Source organism: Rhineura floridana, chromosome 2 (genome assembly GCF_030035675.1).
Source record: "Rhineura floridana isolate rRhiFlo1 chromosome 2, rRhiFlo1.hap2, whole genome shotgun sequence".
NCBI lineage: Eukaryota > Metazoa > Chordata > Lepidosauria > Squamata > Rhineuridae > Rhineura > Rhineura floridana.
In genome coordinates, this window is record NC_084481.1 from 74,195,958 (window position 1) to 74,214,801 (window position 18,844).

General features: G+C 36.6%; 1 protein-coding gene across 10 annotated transcripts in view; it reads right to left on the minus strand.

The window, feature by feature from the left end:
- Positions 1-9,087: 9,087 nt before the first annotated feature.
- Positions 9,088-18,844, minus strand: part of SLC35F5 (solute carrier family 35 member F5) — a 58,854-nt gene continuing 49,097 nt past the window's right edge. For 7 of the 10 annotated variants that reach the window (XM_061608958.1, XM_061608961.1, XM_061608959.1 and 4 more), the window contains 5 exons: positions 18,244-18,403; positions 15,971-16,061; positions 11,275-11,429; positions 10,342-10,433; positions 9,088-9,708 (listed from right to left, as the gene is read on the minus strand). In XM_061608958.1, coding sequence (XP_061464942.1) covers positions 10,349-10,433; positions 11,275-11,429; positions 15,971-16,061; positions 18,244-18,403 — 491 coding nt within the window. In that variant the 3' untranslated portion in view covers positions 9,088-9,708; positions 10,342-10,348. Of the gene's footprint in view, positions 9,709-10,341; positions 10,434-11,274; positions 11,430-13,013; positions 13,087-15,970; positions 16,062-18,243; positions 18,404-18,844 lie in introns of those variants that run through there. The other 3 variants (XM_061608960.1, XR_009760528.1, XR_009760529.1) reach the window with 3 other exon arrangements.

Sequence of the window (18,844 nt, forward strand, 5' to 3'; positions counted from 1 at the left end):
ATATATTCACCATGCACATTTTCTAATAGTTCTTGGTAAGTTAACCATTTCTCTTTTCCAGCCATTTCTCTTCTATAAAATGCTTCTTGACTTGAAACACATAGTGGTATTTTCGAAAAAAACCTTTTGTATTTATTCCATATATTCAACAAAGGACGTCTTATAAAATGATTATTAAAATCCACATTAACTTTTACTTTATCATACCATAGATATCCATGCCATCCCCACTTCAGGTTGTGACCCTCCAAATCCAATAATCTTTTATTCCTCAATAGAATCCATTCCTTTATCCAGACTAAGCAACAAGCAGCAAAATAAAGTCTCAAATTTGGTAATCCCAGCCCTCCTCTTTCTTTGGCGTCTTGTAATAATTTAAATTTAACTCTTGGTTTTTTCCCATGCCAAACAAATTTAGAAATATCTTTTTGCCATTGTTTGAAAGGTAGATCAGAGGATATGACAGGTATTGTTTGAAATAGAAACATCATTCTCGGCAATACATTCATTTTTATTACAGATATTCTACCCATTAATGACAACTGTAATTTATCTCATCTTAACAAATCTTTCTTAATCTCTGTCCATAGTTTTTCATAATTATTATGAAACAACTTTGAATTTTTATTTGTCATGATACCTAAATATTTCACCTTTTCTTCTATTTTAAAATCTATCTTCTCCATTAACTCTTTTTGATCTCTTAAATTTTTCACCAGCATCTTTTTTTTTGATTGTTGATCTTAAATCCTGCTAATGGTCCAAATTCTTCTAATTTATCCATCAATACTTTGATTCCTTCCAAGGGATTTTCTAATACAATTATCAAGTCATCAGCAAATGCTCTCAATTTATATTCCTCTTTTTTTATCTTTATTCCCGAAATCCTTTTGTCTTGCCTTATGTCTCTAAGCAGCACTTCTAAAACCAGAATAAATAGAAGGGGGGACAATGGACATCCCTGTCTTGTACCCTTTTGTATTTCACATGAGTCCGTTAAATCCCCATTGACAATTATCTGTGCCTTCTGTGATGTATAAATCGATCTGATCCATTTTATAAAATTATCTCCAAAGTCCATTTGCTCTAGAACCTTAAACATAAATTTCCAATTCAAATTATCAAATGCTTTCTCAGCATCCAAGAAAATCAAAGCAGCTTGTATGTCATTTCGTTGTTCTAGATATTCCAACACATTCAAAACATTCCTGACGTTATCACGTAATTGTCTTTTAGGTAAAAACCCCGCTTGATCTTCCTGAATAAATTGTTGCAATATTATTTTCATTCTTTCAGCCAAAATCATTGTAAAAATTTTATAGTCATTATTCAGTAAAGATATTGGCCGATAATTTTTTGTTTTAGTTAAATCCTGCTCCTCTTTAGGTATTAATGTTATATTGGCATTTTTCCAACTATCCGGTATCTTCCCCTCTTGTAAAATAGAATTCATTGTATACTGTAAAGGTAGTAAAAGTTCCTCCTCCAAGCATTTGTAATACATTGCTGATAGTCCATCCGGTCCTGGCGCCTTTCCTAATTTAATTTTACTTATAGCCTCAGATATTTCTCTTGACGTAATAGGACCATTAATAGCTTGTCTCTGAAGATCTGTAATTTTGGGCAAATTCTGTTTGGATATATACTCTTCTATTTTTTCAGAGGGAATTTCCTGACACTTGTACAAAGTTGAATAATATTGATGGAAAACCCTTTGGATTTTTAAATTGTCTGTCAACATCTCATCTCCTTCTTGTATCTTTAAAATAAGATTTTTTTGTCGTCCTTTTCTTAATTTATATGCTAGCAATTTCCCCGGTTTATTTGCAAATTCAAAAGTCCTTTGTTTAGCAAAATTTAATTTCCTTTCAATTTCTCTAACTGTCAACATTGACACTTGTTTCTGTAACATTTTAATTTGATTTACAGTAGAAGCTTTAGTTGGATTCTTTTTCAATTCTTCCTCTTTTTGTTTTATTTCTTCCAAGATCAATTGCATTTTCTGTTGTTTCTTCTTTTTTAATTCAGAATTATGTTTAATAAAATATCCCCTCATAAATGCTTTACTTGTATCCCAAACAATATTTTCATCTGTTCCTTTATGTAAATTGTGTTAAAAAAACTCTTTTAATTTCTTCTTACATTCCTGCACTATTTTATCATTCTGTAATAAAGATTCATTTAGTCTCCATCTAAATCCAAGATTTTTTTTTTTAAAGTCAATATCACTGGATTATGATCCGAAAAGGTTTTTGGTAACACATCCAACTTGGAAATATCTTTCACTAAATTTTTAGACATCCAAATCATATCAATCCTCGAAAATGTTTTATGTCTTTCTGAAAAGTAAGTAAATTCCTTTGCATTGTCATTTATATATCTCCAAGCATCCACCAATTCTAAATTTTCCATCAATTCGAAACAGATCTTCGGCAATTTGCCCTGTGTCTCTTTAATATTTTTCTCAGAAAGTCTATCCATTTTTGGTGAAATTACCCCATTCCAATCACCCATGACACACCAATGATCATATGCAAACTCTGATAGTTTTTCCGTAAGTCCAGTATAAAACCTTGTTTTATCTTCATTAGGAGCATATCATTTTTCCAATCTTAAGTTCACTTCTCTGCAGTTACATATCGCTTTGCAAATTATTTTTAAAAGGTTTCAAGAAAATTAATCAGCATTCTAGTGTGAATTTCTCCTAATATACATGTCTGCATGCAGTTTTACCTAATAACATTTTTGCAGAACAATTTCCCCCAATACAATGCATTTTTGTGTTTTCACTAAAATATTTTTGTATACTTTACTCCTATATATGCATTTTTATATACGTCACTTAACTGGAGAATTGCATGGAAACATTCAGAGAATTGCAAATTTTGAAGAACGGCCAAGTTTTGGGTTTTGTATCATTTTGGAAAAATGTGAATAGGTAGGTTTGCCTCTAAATGTGAACTGAATCAAGGTTCTCCCCCATTCCTACTTACAACTTTTCTCTAGAATGCTAGTGTGATGCCATCTTTTCTTTCAATCCCTCCTGAAAACTCACCTTCTCTTTGTAGCCTTTAGCACAATCCCCTAATCCCCATACTCTGCTATAAATTTCATATCCAATGCTGCTGTTGTGTTGGTGCAGCAGACTTCCCCTTGTACAATGGAACGTTCCCCTCCTCTCCCTTGCAAATTCCTGAGCAATCCCTCCCAATTGGAGGATTCTCTAGAGCAGATTTTGAGGGTGTGCAGAGAGCAGAGGGAGTCCTGTTGTGCAAGTGGAACTCCACACATTCAGTACTGGATATGACCCTAAGCCTAAGCACATGCAACTGAAACATCATGTTTCTCCCCCTGAATCCACCTCTCATCTCTTCCATTGTTTCCCATTTGTCAAATTTCGAAAGCTCTTTGGAACAGTAACTTTGTACTTTGTAAAACACCATGCACTATAGTGGTGTTAGATAAATAATAATGAGTCTCTTCCATTCATATTATACCAGGTTCACAAGGAAGTTCATTGTGCACATGTAGCCAACATTTGCGCCATGTAAAGTATGAGCTGACTCCAGGAGCATGCAGCAAATAGAGGATTTAGCCATTATGTTGTGTGCCCTAGTTTTTTAAACAGATTTTCTCAGCTCTAAGGTACACATTAGGCACATTGATCCTGTTTCAAAATATTTGTCATGGTTAGCAGTGAACAGCAAGTAATTATTCAGGTCCATAAATGTGCATCTAGACTTTAACTGGCATGAAAACTGCTGCATAGATTTGAGATTACTCATTTTTTTAAAAGGCATTGTCAAGAAGCATCTACACTGTTCAAACCAAAAACACTAATCCATGAAATATTAGAATCTCTCTCTCATTTCATTATCTCTGCAATTTACAGTGCAATCCAATGCACATGTTTGTACATGTTTCTATGTTCGCCGCCCAGAGAGCTGTTTGCTAGTCGGGCGGGATATAAGCTGAATAAAATAAATAAATAAATAAATAAATGTCTACTCAAAAGTAAGCGCCATTGGGTCTAGTGGGACTTACTCCCAGGTAAGCATGTATTGGATTGCAGGCTTTAAGTGCGACACCTTACTTCAGGTTTGCTATCTTAAATATCCCTTGAGCAGAGGAACATAGCAACTTTCTGCTGAAAAAGATTTCCCAAATTGTTTCTCAGCAATAAAACTATTCAAACATACCAGTATGCAGACTTCAACTACCTAGGTAGACAAAGTAGTCCACTGTTCAAGGAGGCTGTGATCTGATTTTGCTTTGCATGGCCAAACAGCATACAAATGCTGCACTCTCTCAAATATTTATTTTTATTTATAAAAATATTGATATGCCACTATTCATTCATTAAAAAAAATGAAAGCAGTTTACAACATATATAAATACACGATAAAACCATGTAAAAATTTAAAATCAGAAATCAGTAACTATTGGTCATTAACTAAACAAGGTGATTCAAGAGCTACCATTATGTTACAGCCACATTTCCTTCTGCACACAGGGAGGCAGAGCAGTTTTGCCACAGGTGATGGGCAGTATCTAGCTAAACAGTTTCGTGAGCACAAAGACTTTTAGCTGTGCAGTGGAACTTCCCCACCCTCTCTTCTCCCCGTGCCCTTTGTAAATCAGCTCTGGAGGATTGGAGAAAACCTTGGAACAGATTTCGGGGGGGGGTGAGAAGAGAGTGGGGAAGTTCCATTGTGCAGCTAAAAGCCCTTGTGCCAATAGAACTGTTTCATCAGATTCCCCCCCACAGCACTATATATACAAATGTAGAAAGTAAACTTACATTAATTGGATAAACATGTTGCCTAGTTTTAGAGTCCCCACCTTGCTTTTGATTGACTTGTCCATTTCTTTAAAGTGATACTTGTATTTTATGATTACTTATTGGGGTCATTAAAAAAGAGTAATCCTCATTGTTTTCTGTAATTTCTGCTAGTTCTATGTCAATTTAGCACAAAGCTAAAGACCAATGTGAGCTATTCCTATGCCTTAGAAAATGCAGGAGACAGATGTTCCTTCTAACTGTTATCTTCCAAATCTCTCCACAGACAGACATCTACTTATAGTGGAGTTTTTGCTCTTGTCTCAGGTGCTGTTACTAATGTTAATTGCAACACCTTCCGAAGTTCCAGCCTTGGGGGAAGTCAACCACCTTAATCAAAAATGCAAACCCAGAGATAGAGGCTTGTATTGCAACCAAGGTCATATTCTAGGGACACTCTCCAGGGGCAACCATATCATGAATAAAACAAAGCAGAAAGGAACAGGCAAATAATATAGATGAAACAGCTGATTAGGAAGCTTTTTCTGCAGGAATAATGGGAAACGAGTAAATCATCAAGGGAGTACATTATCAGATATCCAGTCAACATTAACATGTAAACACTGTAGGAAATATAAAAGTACCTGTAATAAATACATATACTCCCAACCAAATTACAGGTACAGTTAGGAGAAGCAGATTTCTGAAGCAACACAGCACAGCCATTATGTTCAGGACAAGACTCCAAATCTAATGCCCAGCATCTCGTTTGGCAGTCTATTTTTTCTACACTTTGATCTTTTTTAACCTAGGGAAAGACCAATATTAAATACTTGAGATGGGCTTCAACCTAAAAAGGTGGCCCACAAAACATTTTGAGTTCCTTACTCTTCTATAAAATCTATATGGCATTTTACAAAGTTACTTTACCTCTGTATACAAGTTAAATAATTAAAAATGATCCCAATGTGCCACTGAGAGGTGCTGCGTATTAGTTTCAGTCTTGAACATATTGGATTGGATCCAGAGGTAATTAAGAATAAAAGATACTTGTATGAAAACATAAAATGATAAATTACTGCTTTTCCAGAGTGAAGGTACAGTCACACAATTGCTATACACAATAAGTTGATCCTGATGAGATACTAAACAGAATATAAAATAGACGACTGCATGTTGAGATTAAACATTTGTCCTAGAAGTAAGACTGTAGACATCATTATTATTGCTTTGGGGGGAAAAACACAATTTTGTGTAGAAAAAATCTTATCACATTTTATTAAATGCAGGTCCAATGTCATACTGTATATAATGTGCATGCAATGTACTGTAACAGGTACATTTTAAAACCTTAAAAATTAGTGTTTCCCCCTGAGATTTTACTTTATAATGTACTCCAAAGTGCTAAATAACAGTAAGAAAAATAATCCAAAATCTTAATATTTTGTTTACACACTAGCTTTACTGAGCACATTTAAACAATGTAATGAGAGGATGCCAGGCCCAGACAGGACAAACTAAACACGTATGGTTTAGCAGTATAACTGGACATATAGGAAATGTGGAGCAAAATAAAGGGTGTATTACAAGTGTATTCATCCTATTATTATGATGTATTGTTTTAAAAAAAGAAATATTCTCTCATCATGGTGTTTAAAGCCAGGTTATGTGGGGGAAAGGTAAGGACAGCTTCCTGCCAATAGTTATAGGTGAATACTAGATTTCTTGCCATGAATGTAGAAATTGCACTTGTTCACCCTGCCATAAATATCACAACTCACTTATCTGAAAGCAGAATCAGTCACAGGAGAGTCATTACTGTATATACCACCAAATTTACTGCATCAGTAGCTATGAAAACATAATTTAGTGGTCAGCTTTTACTAACCAAGTTTGACTGACGCTCTCAACCAAAAAGTAGAATGTGAATGAGCAAATCATTATTTCTGTTTACTTTCTCTACTGTCTGATGCATTAATAGCTTCAGTTTTTCAGTTCCAGAGAGGCTTAAGGCCAGAATCTTTTCAAGCAAATTCACCTTCCTAAAGCAACTTAGTCATCTTATTGGACATAAATCTTGCTCCTGCCAATGGTCAGAACTTTATCCAATGTCAAGTCAGTTGGAGGTCAGAAATCAAATGGATATCCAACTGCTTACAATTCTCTCAATGGTTTAACACTGACTGAGAGCTACCCACATACAATGGGAGTAGTAGTGTTGTACATTCACTGTGCACAAAAAGCTTGGAAAGTTATGTATGCTCTATGGTTACCAGTCATAAGTAGAAATATATACTATGATTCTGAAAAATAGTTTACTTAGTGCACAAAAAAAATTCAGTCAAGGATCTTGGTGAATTGACACAGTTGTAAAGTTTTGTTATTGTCCTATATGCATGGGCATTAACAGCCTAAAGTAATTTCTCCTACAAAGATATTGGCTTAGATGTTAACTTTCCACTAGTATTCTGCTCAGGGGATGTTCCTGCCTGTAAAAGAGGAGCAATTTTCATGAATATCTCCTTCAAATCTGCACTTGTTGGTAGATCATTTGCACCAACATGGGAACTGACACTGGGCATACAGGGTGAATTGTGAAAACCTGCTCCCACCAGCAAGTGTCCCTTGCTTTTGTGGAAGGGCAACTCAGGATCCAAGCTATTCTCCAATGTAGTCTAAGAGTAGAATTTGAAGTTCACAGTGCCATTTAGAGTAGAAACATATGGAAGATTTGAACCACAAGATGTTATTTTGAGCATGCCATTTTCAGTGCAATACATGATAAGGCTCATAATATTCACTTTCTAGTTTCTTAACTTTGAAACATTAGGTTTTATCCAACAAAGTTATTAAATAGACCCATGAAAATTAATGAACCTCCGTTAGCTATATCTATTAATTTCAGTGGGTCCACTCTGATATATGACTAATATTTGATACTCCCCATTGTGTGTGTGTGTTTTAAACCAATAGTGTTAAATTAATACATGAAATGTCATTGCTTGGTGATTCTGAAAAGATTTACTGGGTTGCACTGTATCGTTTTAGCACCATCATTTTATATATTCCCTAAGCAAATATGTATAGGATTGCAGTGTAAAGGTAGGATCTAGAAGTCGCCTTCTACGCCTTTTCAGAGATCTGAATAGCTTTTTCCTGACTTAGTACAGGTTCCTTGGATGATAAGAACTGAAATCCAGGTATGCTTCCATTTAAAGTTCACGCAGTATCTTCAGCTAGCTTTTGTACAATAGCTCACAGCAGTACTAACAGAACCTCTTCTACTAGCAAATCTCTAGAACCAACCTTTTCCCACAATTTAAATCCTCTGTCTTTTCCCTTACCGAAAGATATGGATATGCATTGTTCCTATGTATTAGAATTCCCTGTAAGAGAACTCAAAATCATTGCCAATAGTATAGGATTATTTAAACTTTAAAAAACATACAGCATAGCAGCATATTGGGGTGTATTCAGTGAAGTCCTCTTCAGAGCAGACCCACTGAAATTAATAAACTTGTTAGTCATATCCATTAATTTAATAGGTCTACTCTGAGTAGGACTAGCATTGAATACCACCCATTATTTACAGATAGAACCTTATCCACTCCTGCAATTTATCCCTACGTGATGGTGTATGATGAGTTTCCATTTTCAACAAATCAAACTTGTTATTCCAGAAAAGCCTCTTTAGGAGCAAGCAGACAATTGTTTCATAAATAGTTGTATTTCGTCCTTTCCCTGTTCCAAAGAGTCTCCTCCCATTACAATCAACTTTTAAATATCCCATATTTCAAAACTCATCTGTTATGTAGCCAGGGGACTTTTGTTTGAGGAAGAAAACCTTGCATCAAATGCTCCAAAGTACTTGAAGTATAATTCTCTAGTCCACAATTACATGTGGCAGGCAGTTCTATGATAACTCCTTTTGGTTTTTGTTTAATCAGATCCTGTGTCTTTTCCTCCTTAGGTGGGAAAGCATCTTCTGGAAGCAAGGTATTTTTGAGAAAATAAGTAACAAGAAAGGGAAAAGAAGTTAAGCAGCCCTCTTTCCCACTGGTCATGGGTTTTTTTTTTTAAAAAAAGGGAGAATCATAGTTCAGCCACATTCCATGTATGCAAGTTTAGAAACTTTTTTTCCTTTTCCCACTATTAGTACTTGAATCCAGAACATTCTATTCTTTTCAGTTTGTGTATTTGGTTTGACACATTTTTAAAGTGTCGTAGCAACTGGTATTGAATTAAAATTCTTTAGATTACTTTTTGCAGCTCGTGTTTGTACAAATTTTACCTTTTTACATAAAGAGTTCTTCAAAATCTTGAATTTATTAGGGCACAGATATTTAAAACACAAGGTACCCAAACTATTTCAAGGTCTCTCATATGCATAAGAGAGTATATTACGTATTGTTGAATAGCCATAATAGCTTCTAAAATAATGAAGTGATTCAATAAATTAAAATAGTTTTCTGCTCTTTTGTTGTTATTCAAGTAGAGCTTTCTCATCATACAATGATAATACATACCTATTACAGGTAACTGTTGTATTTTACTTTTTCCATGAAAGTTTATACAAAATTATGGTCCACAGAGACTTACAGAAAAGTATTTGTAAAAATACTGCCTAGCACTTAACAAAATATGAAAGTTTAAAAAAATCACTATAACAGCATTCACTTCATTGATTGTATCAAGTAATTTCACCAACTGAGTTCTATAAGGCAGGCTGGTTTCTTAAAAGGACCAGGATTTCCTGCAGGAAGGTAGCTCTTTAATAAAACCGATTCAAGATTGGAATTGAGAAAGTGAGAGTGTATTTTTAAGTTTCAAAAGAACTGAAACATTTAAAGATTCAGAAGAGGCACTGCAAACATGATTCCATAAGGACTTTCCAGGAGATTGTCTCTTCGCTATCATTCCATCTTGGACTATGAAGAAATGGTGAAAGGCATTATTAGTACTACCATCCATGAATATTTGACTAAACTTTATAATCTATATTAGCTAATCATATTACTGAAGATTAAATAATCCTAAGGATATGTCTGCATAGCAGTTTGTTCAGCATTTTGGCACACAAAGGGAAGAAGTGGATGAATTCTTAGGAAATGAAGGTACTTTTAATTACATGCTTGCACTTATACCTTATTTGGCAGTGTGATTATGAAACTTAGTTAACTGCAGTTAGCACATAAATAAGTATTTTCTCATGGTTATCAAATTATTAAAATCATATAATTTTGTTGTAATGTTTTGATGCAGTGTTTGTTTTTTAGACTGTATACCACATACAGATTTTGAAATATTAAGTGGTAAATGCTTTCAAATAAATAAATACAACCTTAGAAACTTATGTCAAAACATGTCCACAGATTCTCTGAAGTTGTATTGTAGCAATTGTGGCCATCAGCTGGCATGTACAGCCTACTCTATAAGCTCAGTGATTATTAACAAAAGATAGGAAGCAAGGTGATGGGAATAATTTCATGTTGGTAATATAATGTACGCTATTCTTTTTTATAGCTTAGGTATAAGCCAAATCTTTTTACAATTATACATACCTGTTGTCTAAGAACAGCCACTTTCTGCACCTTCTTGAGAAACACTGTGCATTGCAATGAGACTTTCACATTGCTCACTTTCATCTGATGTTCTACAAGATGATACAGAGTTGTGAAATTATTTGAATTTATGCACAGCATCATAAAAAGTAGAAAGGCACATCTACAATGCTGGTAGTGCTAAGAGAAAAGATTTCTTGAGCTTCAATTTGAAATTATAAAGCATAGCATTGTGTCTACAACCCTCAAGAGATCAGAATAAATGTGAATGCTCCTACCCTTGCATATTTCTCATTCCAAATTTGTTGGCTCCAAAATTAATTGACAACTAAAATAAGTATTAAAAAGTATGTCTATAGAAAAAACAAATTAATTTATTATAATAAAATAGAGTGCTCCAATATATGATTATCTGACAGCTATTTTATTGTAAAAATTAACTTGTACTTTACTATGAATATTTTTCTTTAACTCCATTTATGATTGCTAAGTTTTCCATTAAGGATTATTTGTGCCTTGATTGTCTGTAAAAATAAGCAATATACAGAAGGTCAGTGAAATAATGTTTTCCCAAGTGAGAACACTGCCGGAGAGTATTGGAATAAGAGTGTTTAGAGCAAGGTCCAAGGAGAGCATATGCAGTATTTCAGGCAGTTTCAAACCAGATCATTCAAACAACACAAAGCCTTGTAGATGTGGTCTCATGGAAGCCACCTATAGGGTGGCCAAATGAAAAAGAAGACAGGGCACCTGCACCTTTAGTAGCTGTGCAGAAAAGGGGATTTCAGCAGATGTAGCTTGCGCTATACTGCTAGTACCTTCTTTTTCACTTGGCTACCAGAATTGTCTGTGGCAAAGTTTAGGATTAATAAAAATGTACATCAAAGGAGTCCAGGTAGGAATGGAAATAGAACTGCAAAGAAACAATCCCACCTCTGAATACGATGTTTTCTGCAGATGAATACAAAAACTCTTCTAATCCCCACCATCACTGGATCCCAGTTGTTGTAGTGACATAAGAGAGTTGCAATGAAAAATGAAAAAAACACAGGGATTGCCCCTGCAAAAAATAACCAAGAAAACTGGACCTGAAATTAGAACAAGGATTGTATTTTGTTTTTTAAAAAATCAGTTTGCTATTTCATGCAGAGTAAAAGTGGAGTAAAGGAAAAAGAAAGCTCTCACATTTGGATATTATATAAATCTTTAGAAACACTTCCTTAAAAGGGATAGATCTGTGTAAAGTTTCAAAAAACAAACAGCTGCCAATGTTTACCACATATTTATATAAAAGCAAATGAAGATACCTTGTTTACAAAATCAGAAGCCAAACTTCACAAAATCTGGCAAATGTTCCAACCAAACCATCATCATCCTAATACTGTCTACATAGTATAGAACAAGCCATGGTGAACCTTAAATGGGTTTAGGACACATAGTTGTATCCAACAAAATTGTTCTGTTTGTGCAAGGACTTCTGCTTGAGCAACAGAGCTTCCCTTCCCTCTCCTCATAGCTCCCCTGCATCTGCTCTGGAGGATTGGGGAATCCTCTAGAACAGATTTGTGGGGCCTGAGGGGAGAAGCGGTAGGGGAAATTCCATTGTGCAAGTAGAAGCCCTTGAGCGAATGGGACACGTTCGTTAGATACAACCCAGAATTTCCAAATTGCCAAATCAAAACTTTTAAAAATTATTTTTTAAAAAAGAAACAGACCCCCCCCCTCAAATTTAGGCATATTAAAATAAAAACATAGTGTGGTTTCACACTAATACACTGTTGTGCTTTAGACTGAATAGTGGTAAAGATATGTATAGCTATCTAATAGTTTGATACTGAAAGCATCTCCCTGGTTCTCTGAACATCCTAGGTATTTCCAAGAGGCGTCTATTAAACATAGCCACATTGTGGATTTGCAATATCCTGGAATTGCTTCCTATTTTTTATTTTATTCTTCAGTTAATTTAGCACCTCACAGACCTGAGGGTAGATTCTAAACCACTCTAAATGCAGAGTGGTTACAGAAAGTTGGTACACACAGTGATTATTCAGTGACTTTTTCCAAAGAGCAGGAGGTTCAGTAGAAGGAGAGAACTCCTCTCCAGAGGAAATGATGTAGAGCAGGGGTAGCCAAAGTGTGGTTGCCCTTCAGATGTTTTGGACTACTGTTCCCATCAGCCCCAGCCAGCGTGGCAAATGATCAGGGATGATGGGAATTGTAGTCAACAACATCTGGAGGGCACCATTGTGGCTATCATTGATGAAGAGAGATCACCAAGCTTGACATGAGATTTGATTACAAGTTGGAATCATCCATTTTAAAAATGGGGCTCATCCCAAAGGATGGAAAGCTGTTTCACATAACCATTTTTTCCTCCTCTTCTCTGGAGCCCACCAAAAGCTTCTATCAAGGATTAGTGGTCCCTTCTCAACAGCTTGGGTTGGGGTTATGTCACAGGGAGCTACAGTTGGAGTAGGGATCACTCCACATCTCAGTTCTGCTCATGCAAGGTTCCTCCAACTGGTTTTGGGAATTCCTCTTCCCACTGCAGCCCCTTGTGACATAGCACAAGGTGGTCATGAGAGTCCTCTGAACCTCAATACAGGATATTGGAGGTGCTGAAGGGGGAAGGAGGGGATGTGAAAGACTGGTTGCGCAGGAGGTCTACTAACCTACTCTAACTTAGTTGTCCCAGTTGTTGTTCCCTTAACTGCATCTCCAGGGGTTCTGATGCACCAACTTGCCCTGAGGTAAGGAGAGAGAATGCGCTAAGAACTTGATTAAAGAGAGCAGCATGAAAAGAGCAGAGCTGTTATGGTGGAAGGGAAACAGAGCAGGGAACTGAAAGAGGGCAACACAGAATGAACATCAAAAGGGCATGCCTCCATTTACATTCCATATCAAGTCTCCAGAAAAAATTATAGAAATGCATAAAATTAATCAGGCTTTAATCCTATTATCCCCTTGAGGATGTCTCAGGTGCCATGCAATTGTGTGGACCTCTCTCCCCAGAGATTGGGTACAGGGGCCCAATCGCAGAGGACTTCTTGCTGCAGTAGTAGCTGCTGTTTCTCTGCCAGCAGAGAGGGCAAAAAGGAACAATTCCCAGGACAGATCAGGGGACATTTTGGATTGAGTGGACACACCACCAAAACTTGTGGGTGGGGTGGGGAAAGTATGAATTCTCTGGGGCAAGCGCATGTATTTGCCCTTCCATTCGGATCAACAGGCTCCGAATGGAAGATTAAAACTCCTGCCTCATTCTGCCCTCCCAGTGTGAGTCTGGAAGAGCTTTAGATTTGGTGGTTCACCCACCATTATGCCTCACTCTTTGCCCCAGCAGAATTATTATTTTATTTATTAAATGTATATCCCTCCCTTCCTCCCAGAAGGAGCTCCGTCTCCCTCAAGAAAAATATTATTTTTGCCATACCATACCCTTCAACAGCTATTACCCATCAACTGATTCCACTGGACTTGCAAATGCTAAGGTGAAGCCTTCCCCATTCTATAATTTTGTTTTTGTGTTATTTTATTTGGTTTTTAATTCTCTTTCTGCTCTGCTTTCCTGTTTTTATTGTACCTTTGACAATTATTTTTACCAAATGACGTCATAAATGGAAAAAATAAGCGAACAGTGGTTGTGTGCAGATTTAATAAACAAGAGTTTATCATTGCAGGAATGAGCTGGACCAGGTATTGAGGCCACATGCTCCTCTCTCTTGTATGGCAATAAGGAGGTCGGAAGCATTTGCTTCCAATTTTGATTAACCACAGTTTATTGTTGCTTTGAAACCCTAAACGTTGGTTAATTATAACTATGATTGTTGAAACAAGCCAGCTTCATAGTCCATTCCAATCTCTTCTCCATGGTCCTGCTGGAGCAGTGAATAAAGAGTGTATGCAAGCCTCAGGCTTGCTGCAGCTCATTCCTGGAACAACAAACTGTATTTCATTGTTATGTCCAACAGCCACTATGGACAAGAAAGCATTCTTCTTGTGCCAGTTTTCCACATTCTTCTTTGTTGGTGCTTCCTCCTGGCCAGGTACATTTTAAAATGCCAACCTTTGCTACTGCTACTTAGGTCCCTACAGCCATAAGTGGAAAAATCTGTTTTGTGGTTTGTGGACCCTAAACCCAGTGGGGAGGAGAAGGATTAAGTCCAAAGGAAAAAAACCCTAATACTAGGGAGAAGCATTTTAGCAATGGATATAGCAGAAAGAAGTGTGAATTATTTAATTTGTGGGTCTGAATTGTGCAGGTTACTTGGACATCAATCCATACTATTGTTGACAGCTGGCTGGTAGCTACATCAAATGCTAATCTCACACTATATCTGAAATGTCTCACTTTAGAATGGAAGTGTCACAATAAGGGCAAAATCTACCAGCATTAAAAATGAATATCAAAAAGGGACAACACTTTCATTGTGACAGGCTAAGATACATCCCACTGCATGCTTCACTCATCAAGCAATTTACATGTTTCTCAGGTGATTTGTTTAAATAGTTTTCCTGCAGAGTCCCTGACACACTGATATAGTATTTTCACTTCTCGAAATACCCATGTTCCTTTATGATCTCTGCACCTCTATTAAGAAAAAAAATCTGAATTCAATAAAATCCTTCCCACTGCAGAAGAAAACCCAAACTATATTTGAAAGTAATTTTAATTATATGATAGCTGGCAGTCTAACTCAATGGCAACTTGTGGACAAATAATTATACCTACTATAGCCCCATTTCTTATTCAGGGCACATAAAGCTTTCAGCAATGAAGGAGAAAGCCAAGGTATGCTTGCAATAAAGTTTTCACTGGCAACTAGAAGAGAAAGCATGTGCACATCCTTTACAATGACATGGCGATTTGAGTGTGATGGAGACACGTTGCAATGGGAATGTAACAGTCAAAGGCCATGTTCACCTTACTTCTATTTAAAGAACCCTTAATGTACTTTAACTCCTGTCATCCCAACTAGAACCACCAACTTTCTTGAGTTTTCTATGAAACGTTATACCTTCGGCACACATATCTCAAGAGCTTGATCATTCCCATGAAGGTTCAACGTCCTTGTGTACATACATCCAGGAAAGGACAATAGATCTTTTTCCCTTGCTCAGCAAGCATGGGCACCAGGAAGTCTGGAAAATGGGATGTGTATCCCTCCCACATTCTTACACAGCCCATCCTCTTGCTCAGTCTAGGAATATGAGCCTGGAGGATTATGGGAGGTATGCACAGACCTCTCCTTTCCCAGATTGTCCTAGTGTGGTGCTGGCATTCATATGAGCCAAGATATGTGGGGAGGGAGGGAAGGAAGGGAGTTCTGTCATGTTCTATGGTGATCCCACCATATGCGAGCCCTGAACCTACAAAGACTGCACCCATTATGTTTTTTCCTTCATTTTTCAAAACTGCCACCAAGATATTTCTCATAAAAAGAGAAGGATCCATTTAAGAAAGTGAGCATTAAATGATATTGTTGAAGCAAAAGTAGTTATCTGCAATTAAGGGCAAATTATTTCTCTTGTCACAACTACTCTGTCTCTTCCTGGTTATGTGACATTGCCCTGTTTAAGACTCTTCGCTGTTCTAACAACTGGCATCAATTTTTAAAAATTACATTACCTTTTGCATGCACATATCAGCTATTATGGACAGAGGTATCGTAAGGCTCAGGGCAAGTGTTCCTATCAGTGATGAGGTAAGAAAGCAGCCCCTAAGAAAATATTAAAATATAAAACACTTTAGTTTTGAAACTCAACAGGTGAAGTGCAGAAACAATTTTCATGTGTGTACATATCATGTATAAGCATAATTTGTGGGCTTGTTGTGGCCTGTTAAACACATTTTTAAGCTGAAAGTGTTTAGGAAACAAATAAAAAGAAACTCTTACAAATCTAAATATTTCTAGCCTTACTTAGTTGAGGAGATATAGCTGAGAACACATACTGCACCAACATCAGAAAACAAACAGAAAAAGACCAGTTCAATGGCTTCACACATACCCTCTCTCAAATCTCATGGTTGTCAAGATTAAGCTAATGAGTTTTAGGGCAGTATTCAACTAACACATCCTGTCAGTGCATGGATTTCCACTTGCACAACAGGACTTTCTCCCTCTTGTCCCCCTCTACATATCTGCTCCAATAGAGAAAACTCCTAAAACAGATTTAGGGGTTGTGAGTGTGAAGGTTCCATTCTGCAAGCAGAAATCACATAGTTCTACGTTGGATACAACCCCTAGTTTTCACACATTTGAAATCATAAATTGAATTTATGAAATCATAAATTAAAAACAAAAAACTAAGACACTTCTGAGCTATGGCCTGACACAACTGTAAATGGTGTTAATATGTGTAACATATTTCCTATAAAACACTAGTCCTATAGGAAAGACTTTCACTGGACTCTTGGAATGCAACATGATGATCCAAGTCCAATCTTTAGTATAGACAATTCATATATATGGCTATGATTTATTTATTTATTAGTTTTGTATCCCGCCCTCTCTTCTAGTAGGAGCCCAGGGTGGCAATTATCAAGTGATTAATCAAGTAGTGAGAGACTAACAGAGTACAATCCTAAACACGTCTACTCAAAAGGAAGCCACATGGAGTACAATAGTGCTTACTCCCAGGAAACTGTGTATAGGCATGGAAGATAATATTTACAGTGAGACCTTGATCCTCCAATTGAACATTCATAATTTGATTCAAATGAATCATTTTTAGCTAATGAAAAACATACTTAAGAAGCAATAATGTGTTATTATCATAGGAACATTACACAATACAGTGTAGCGTGTACATAGAATGGCTAAGATTTAAAGCTGCACATGCATATAGAGTATCAACAGAGAGTTTCCTTCTGACTATCTCTCCATGAAGATCTCCCTCCCTTCTTTTGCTACCATCTATTCCCAGCCAAGAATGGAAAAGCCTTGGCAATGAGAACTGCCAAAAGAATGAGAACTGAACCACATATGCTGTTGTGATAGCACTGCCACATATGGGCTTATTTCATAGTGCTCTTCTTAATTGGCTTCTTATGGCTATAAGACAGAAAGAGTGTACATTTCATAGTACTGTGCTAGGAGCCTCCTAACATCTTCTGGGGAATTCTGGCAGTCCTAAAAATCAAACCCAAAACATACATATACCATCCTGATTTGCCCATAACACTAAGCCAGAACTGGGAGCCTGCGGCCCTTCAGATCTTGCTAGACTACAGTTCGCATCATCCTTGACTATGCTGGCTAGGGCTGATGGGATTTGGAATCCACATCTGGAGGACTATAGATTGCCCACCCTGCACTGTGAAAACCTCTGCCATATTAAGCCAATATATGCAATAGCAGTGTGTACCTGCCTTTGATCCTCCGATTTTGTAAGTGGCAAAACAAGTGAGGACCTGGCTCTTACACGTAGCTTTGCACGAACTGCAAACTGGAAAATTAAATACTTGCAAAGCCAGAATTTATACATCAACTTTAAACTCTGGTTTAAAGCTAGCTTTTAATCTTGATTTGTTGCAAGATCTTAACCATAGTTCCCAAATTGCATGCCATGGGAAGCTATGTTTATATGCCAACTCCTTGCTTGCTTTGCAATTCATGTGAAAGGAGAAGTGAAGGCAGGGGAATGGGGCTTGTGCTGCATATCACAGCTTATTAAGCAAGGAATTTTGGCTTAGCATTGCATACATAGTTTTTCTTCCATTTAATGAACAATGCTGTTTTTTCTTGTTGATGACAAGAGATTATGATTGACCACAGTATTTTACAATAACCTGGGCTCTGTAAAAATAGCCTTAGCTCCTTCAGTAAAATACAGTCTTATTTGTTGACCCCTTCGTAGCTACTCATTATTAATAAAGAATAACCAGAGCAATGCACATACCACAGCCAGAGGAATTCAGACAGAACAGTTCCAACAAGGCCATTGATGACGATACACATAAGGACTAATTTACTGGGAAATTCAAAGGCCTCAAATCCAGTATAATGGAGCAGGAAGAATCCTGGCCAAAGCAGCAGCAAATTAAACAAACCAACAAAGCCTGTCAAAAACAAACAAAAACCCCAAACAGAATAATAAAAGTTTCAGCAATAATACAAAAATAATTGACTGTATCTCTGTAATGGTGAACTTCTCTTGAACTTCATAGTACTCCAGTATTTATTTATGATAGGTTCTATTTGAGAGATAATCTTCACATCGAATTAACAGGATTAATTTCAGAAATTAAAAACAAGTCTTATTGTTAAGATTTCTCTAAACTGGTATTAGATATTTTATTTATCTGTTTAATTAAACCAAATCACTAGCAGCGCAATCATATGCATGCTTAGTAGGGTTTCCAGGTCTCCAGTTTTTGCCCGGAGACTCCGGTTTTTGGGAGACCTCTCTGGGGCTCTGGGTGAGTCACCTTAATCTCCAGACTCTTTTTTTAAAAAATTAAGTTTCCGGGTGGTCTGGGTCACAAGATAGAAACCAAAAT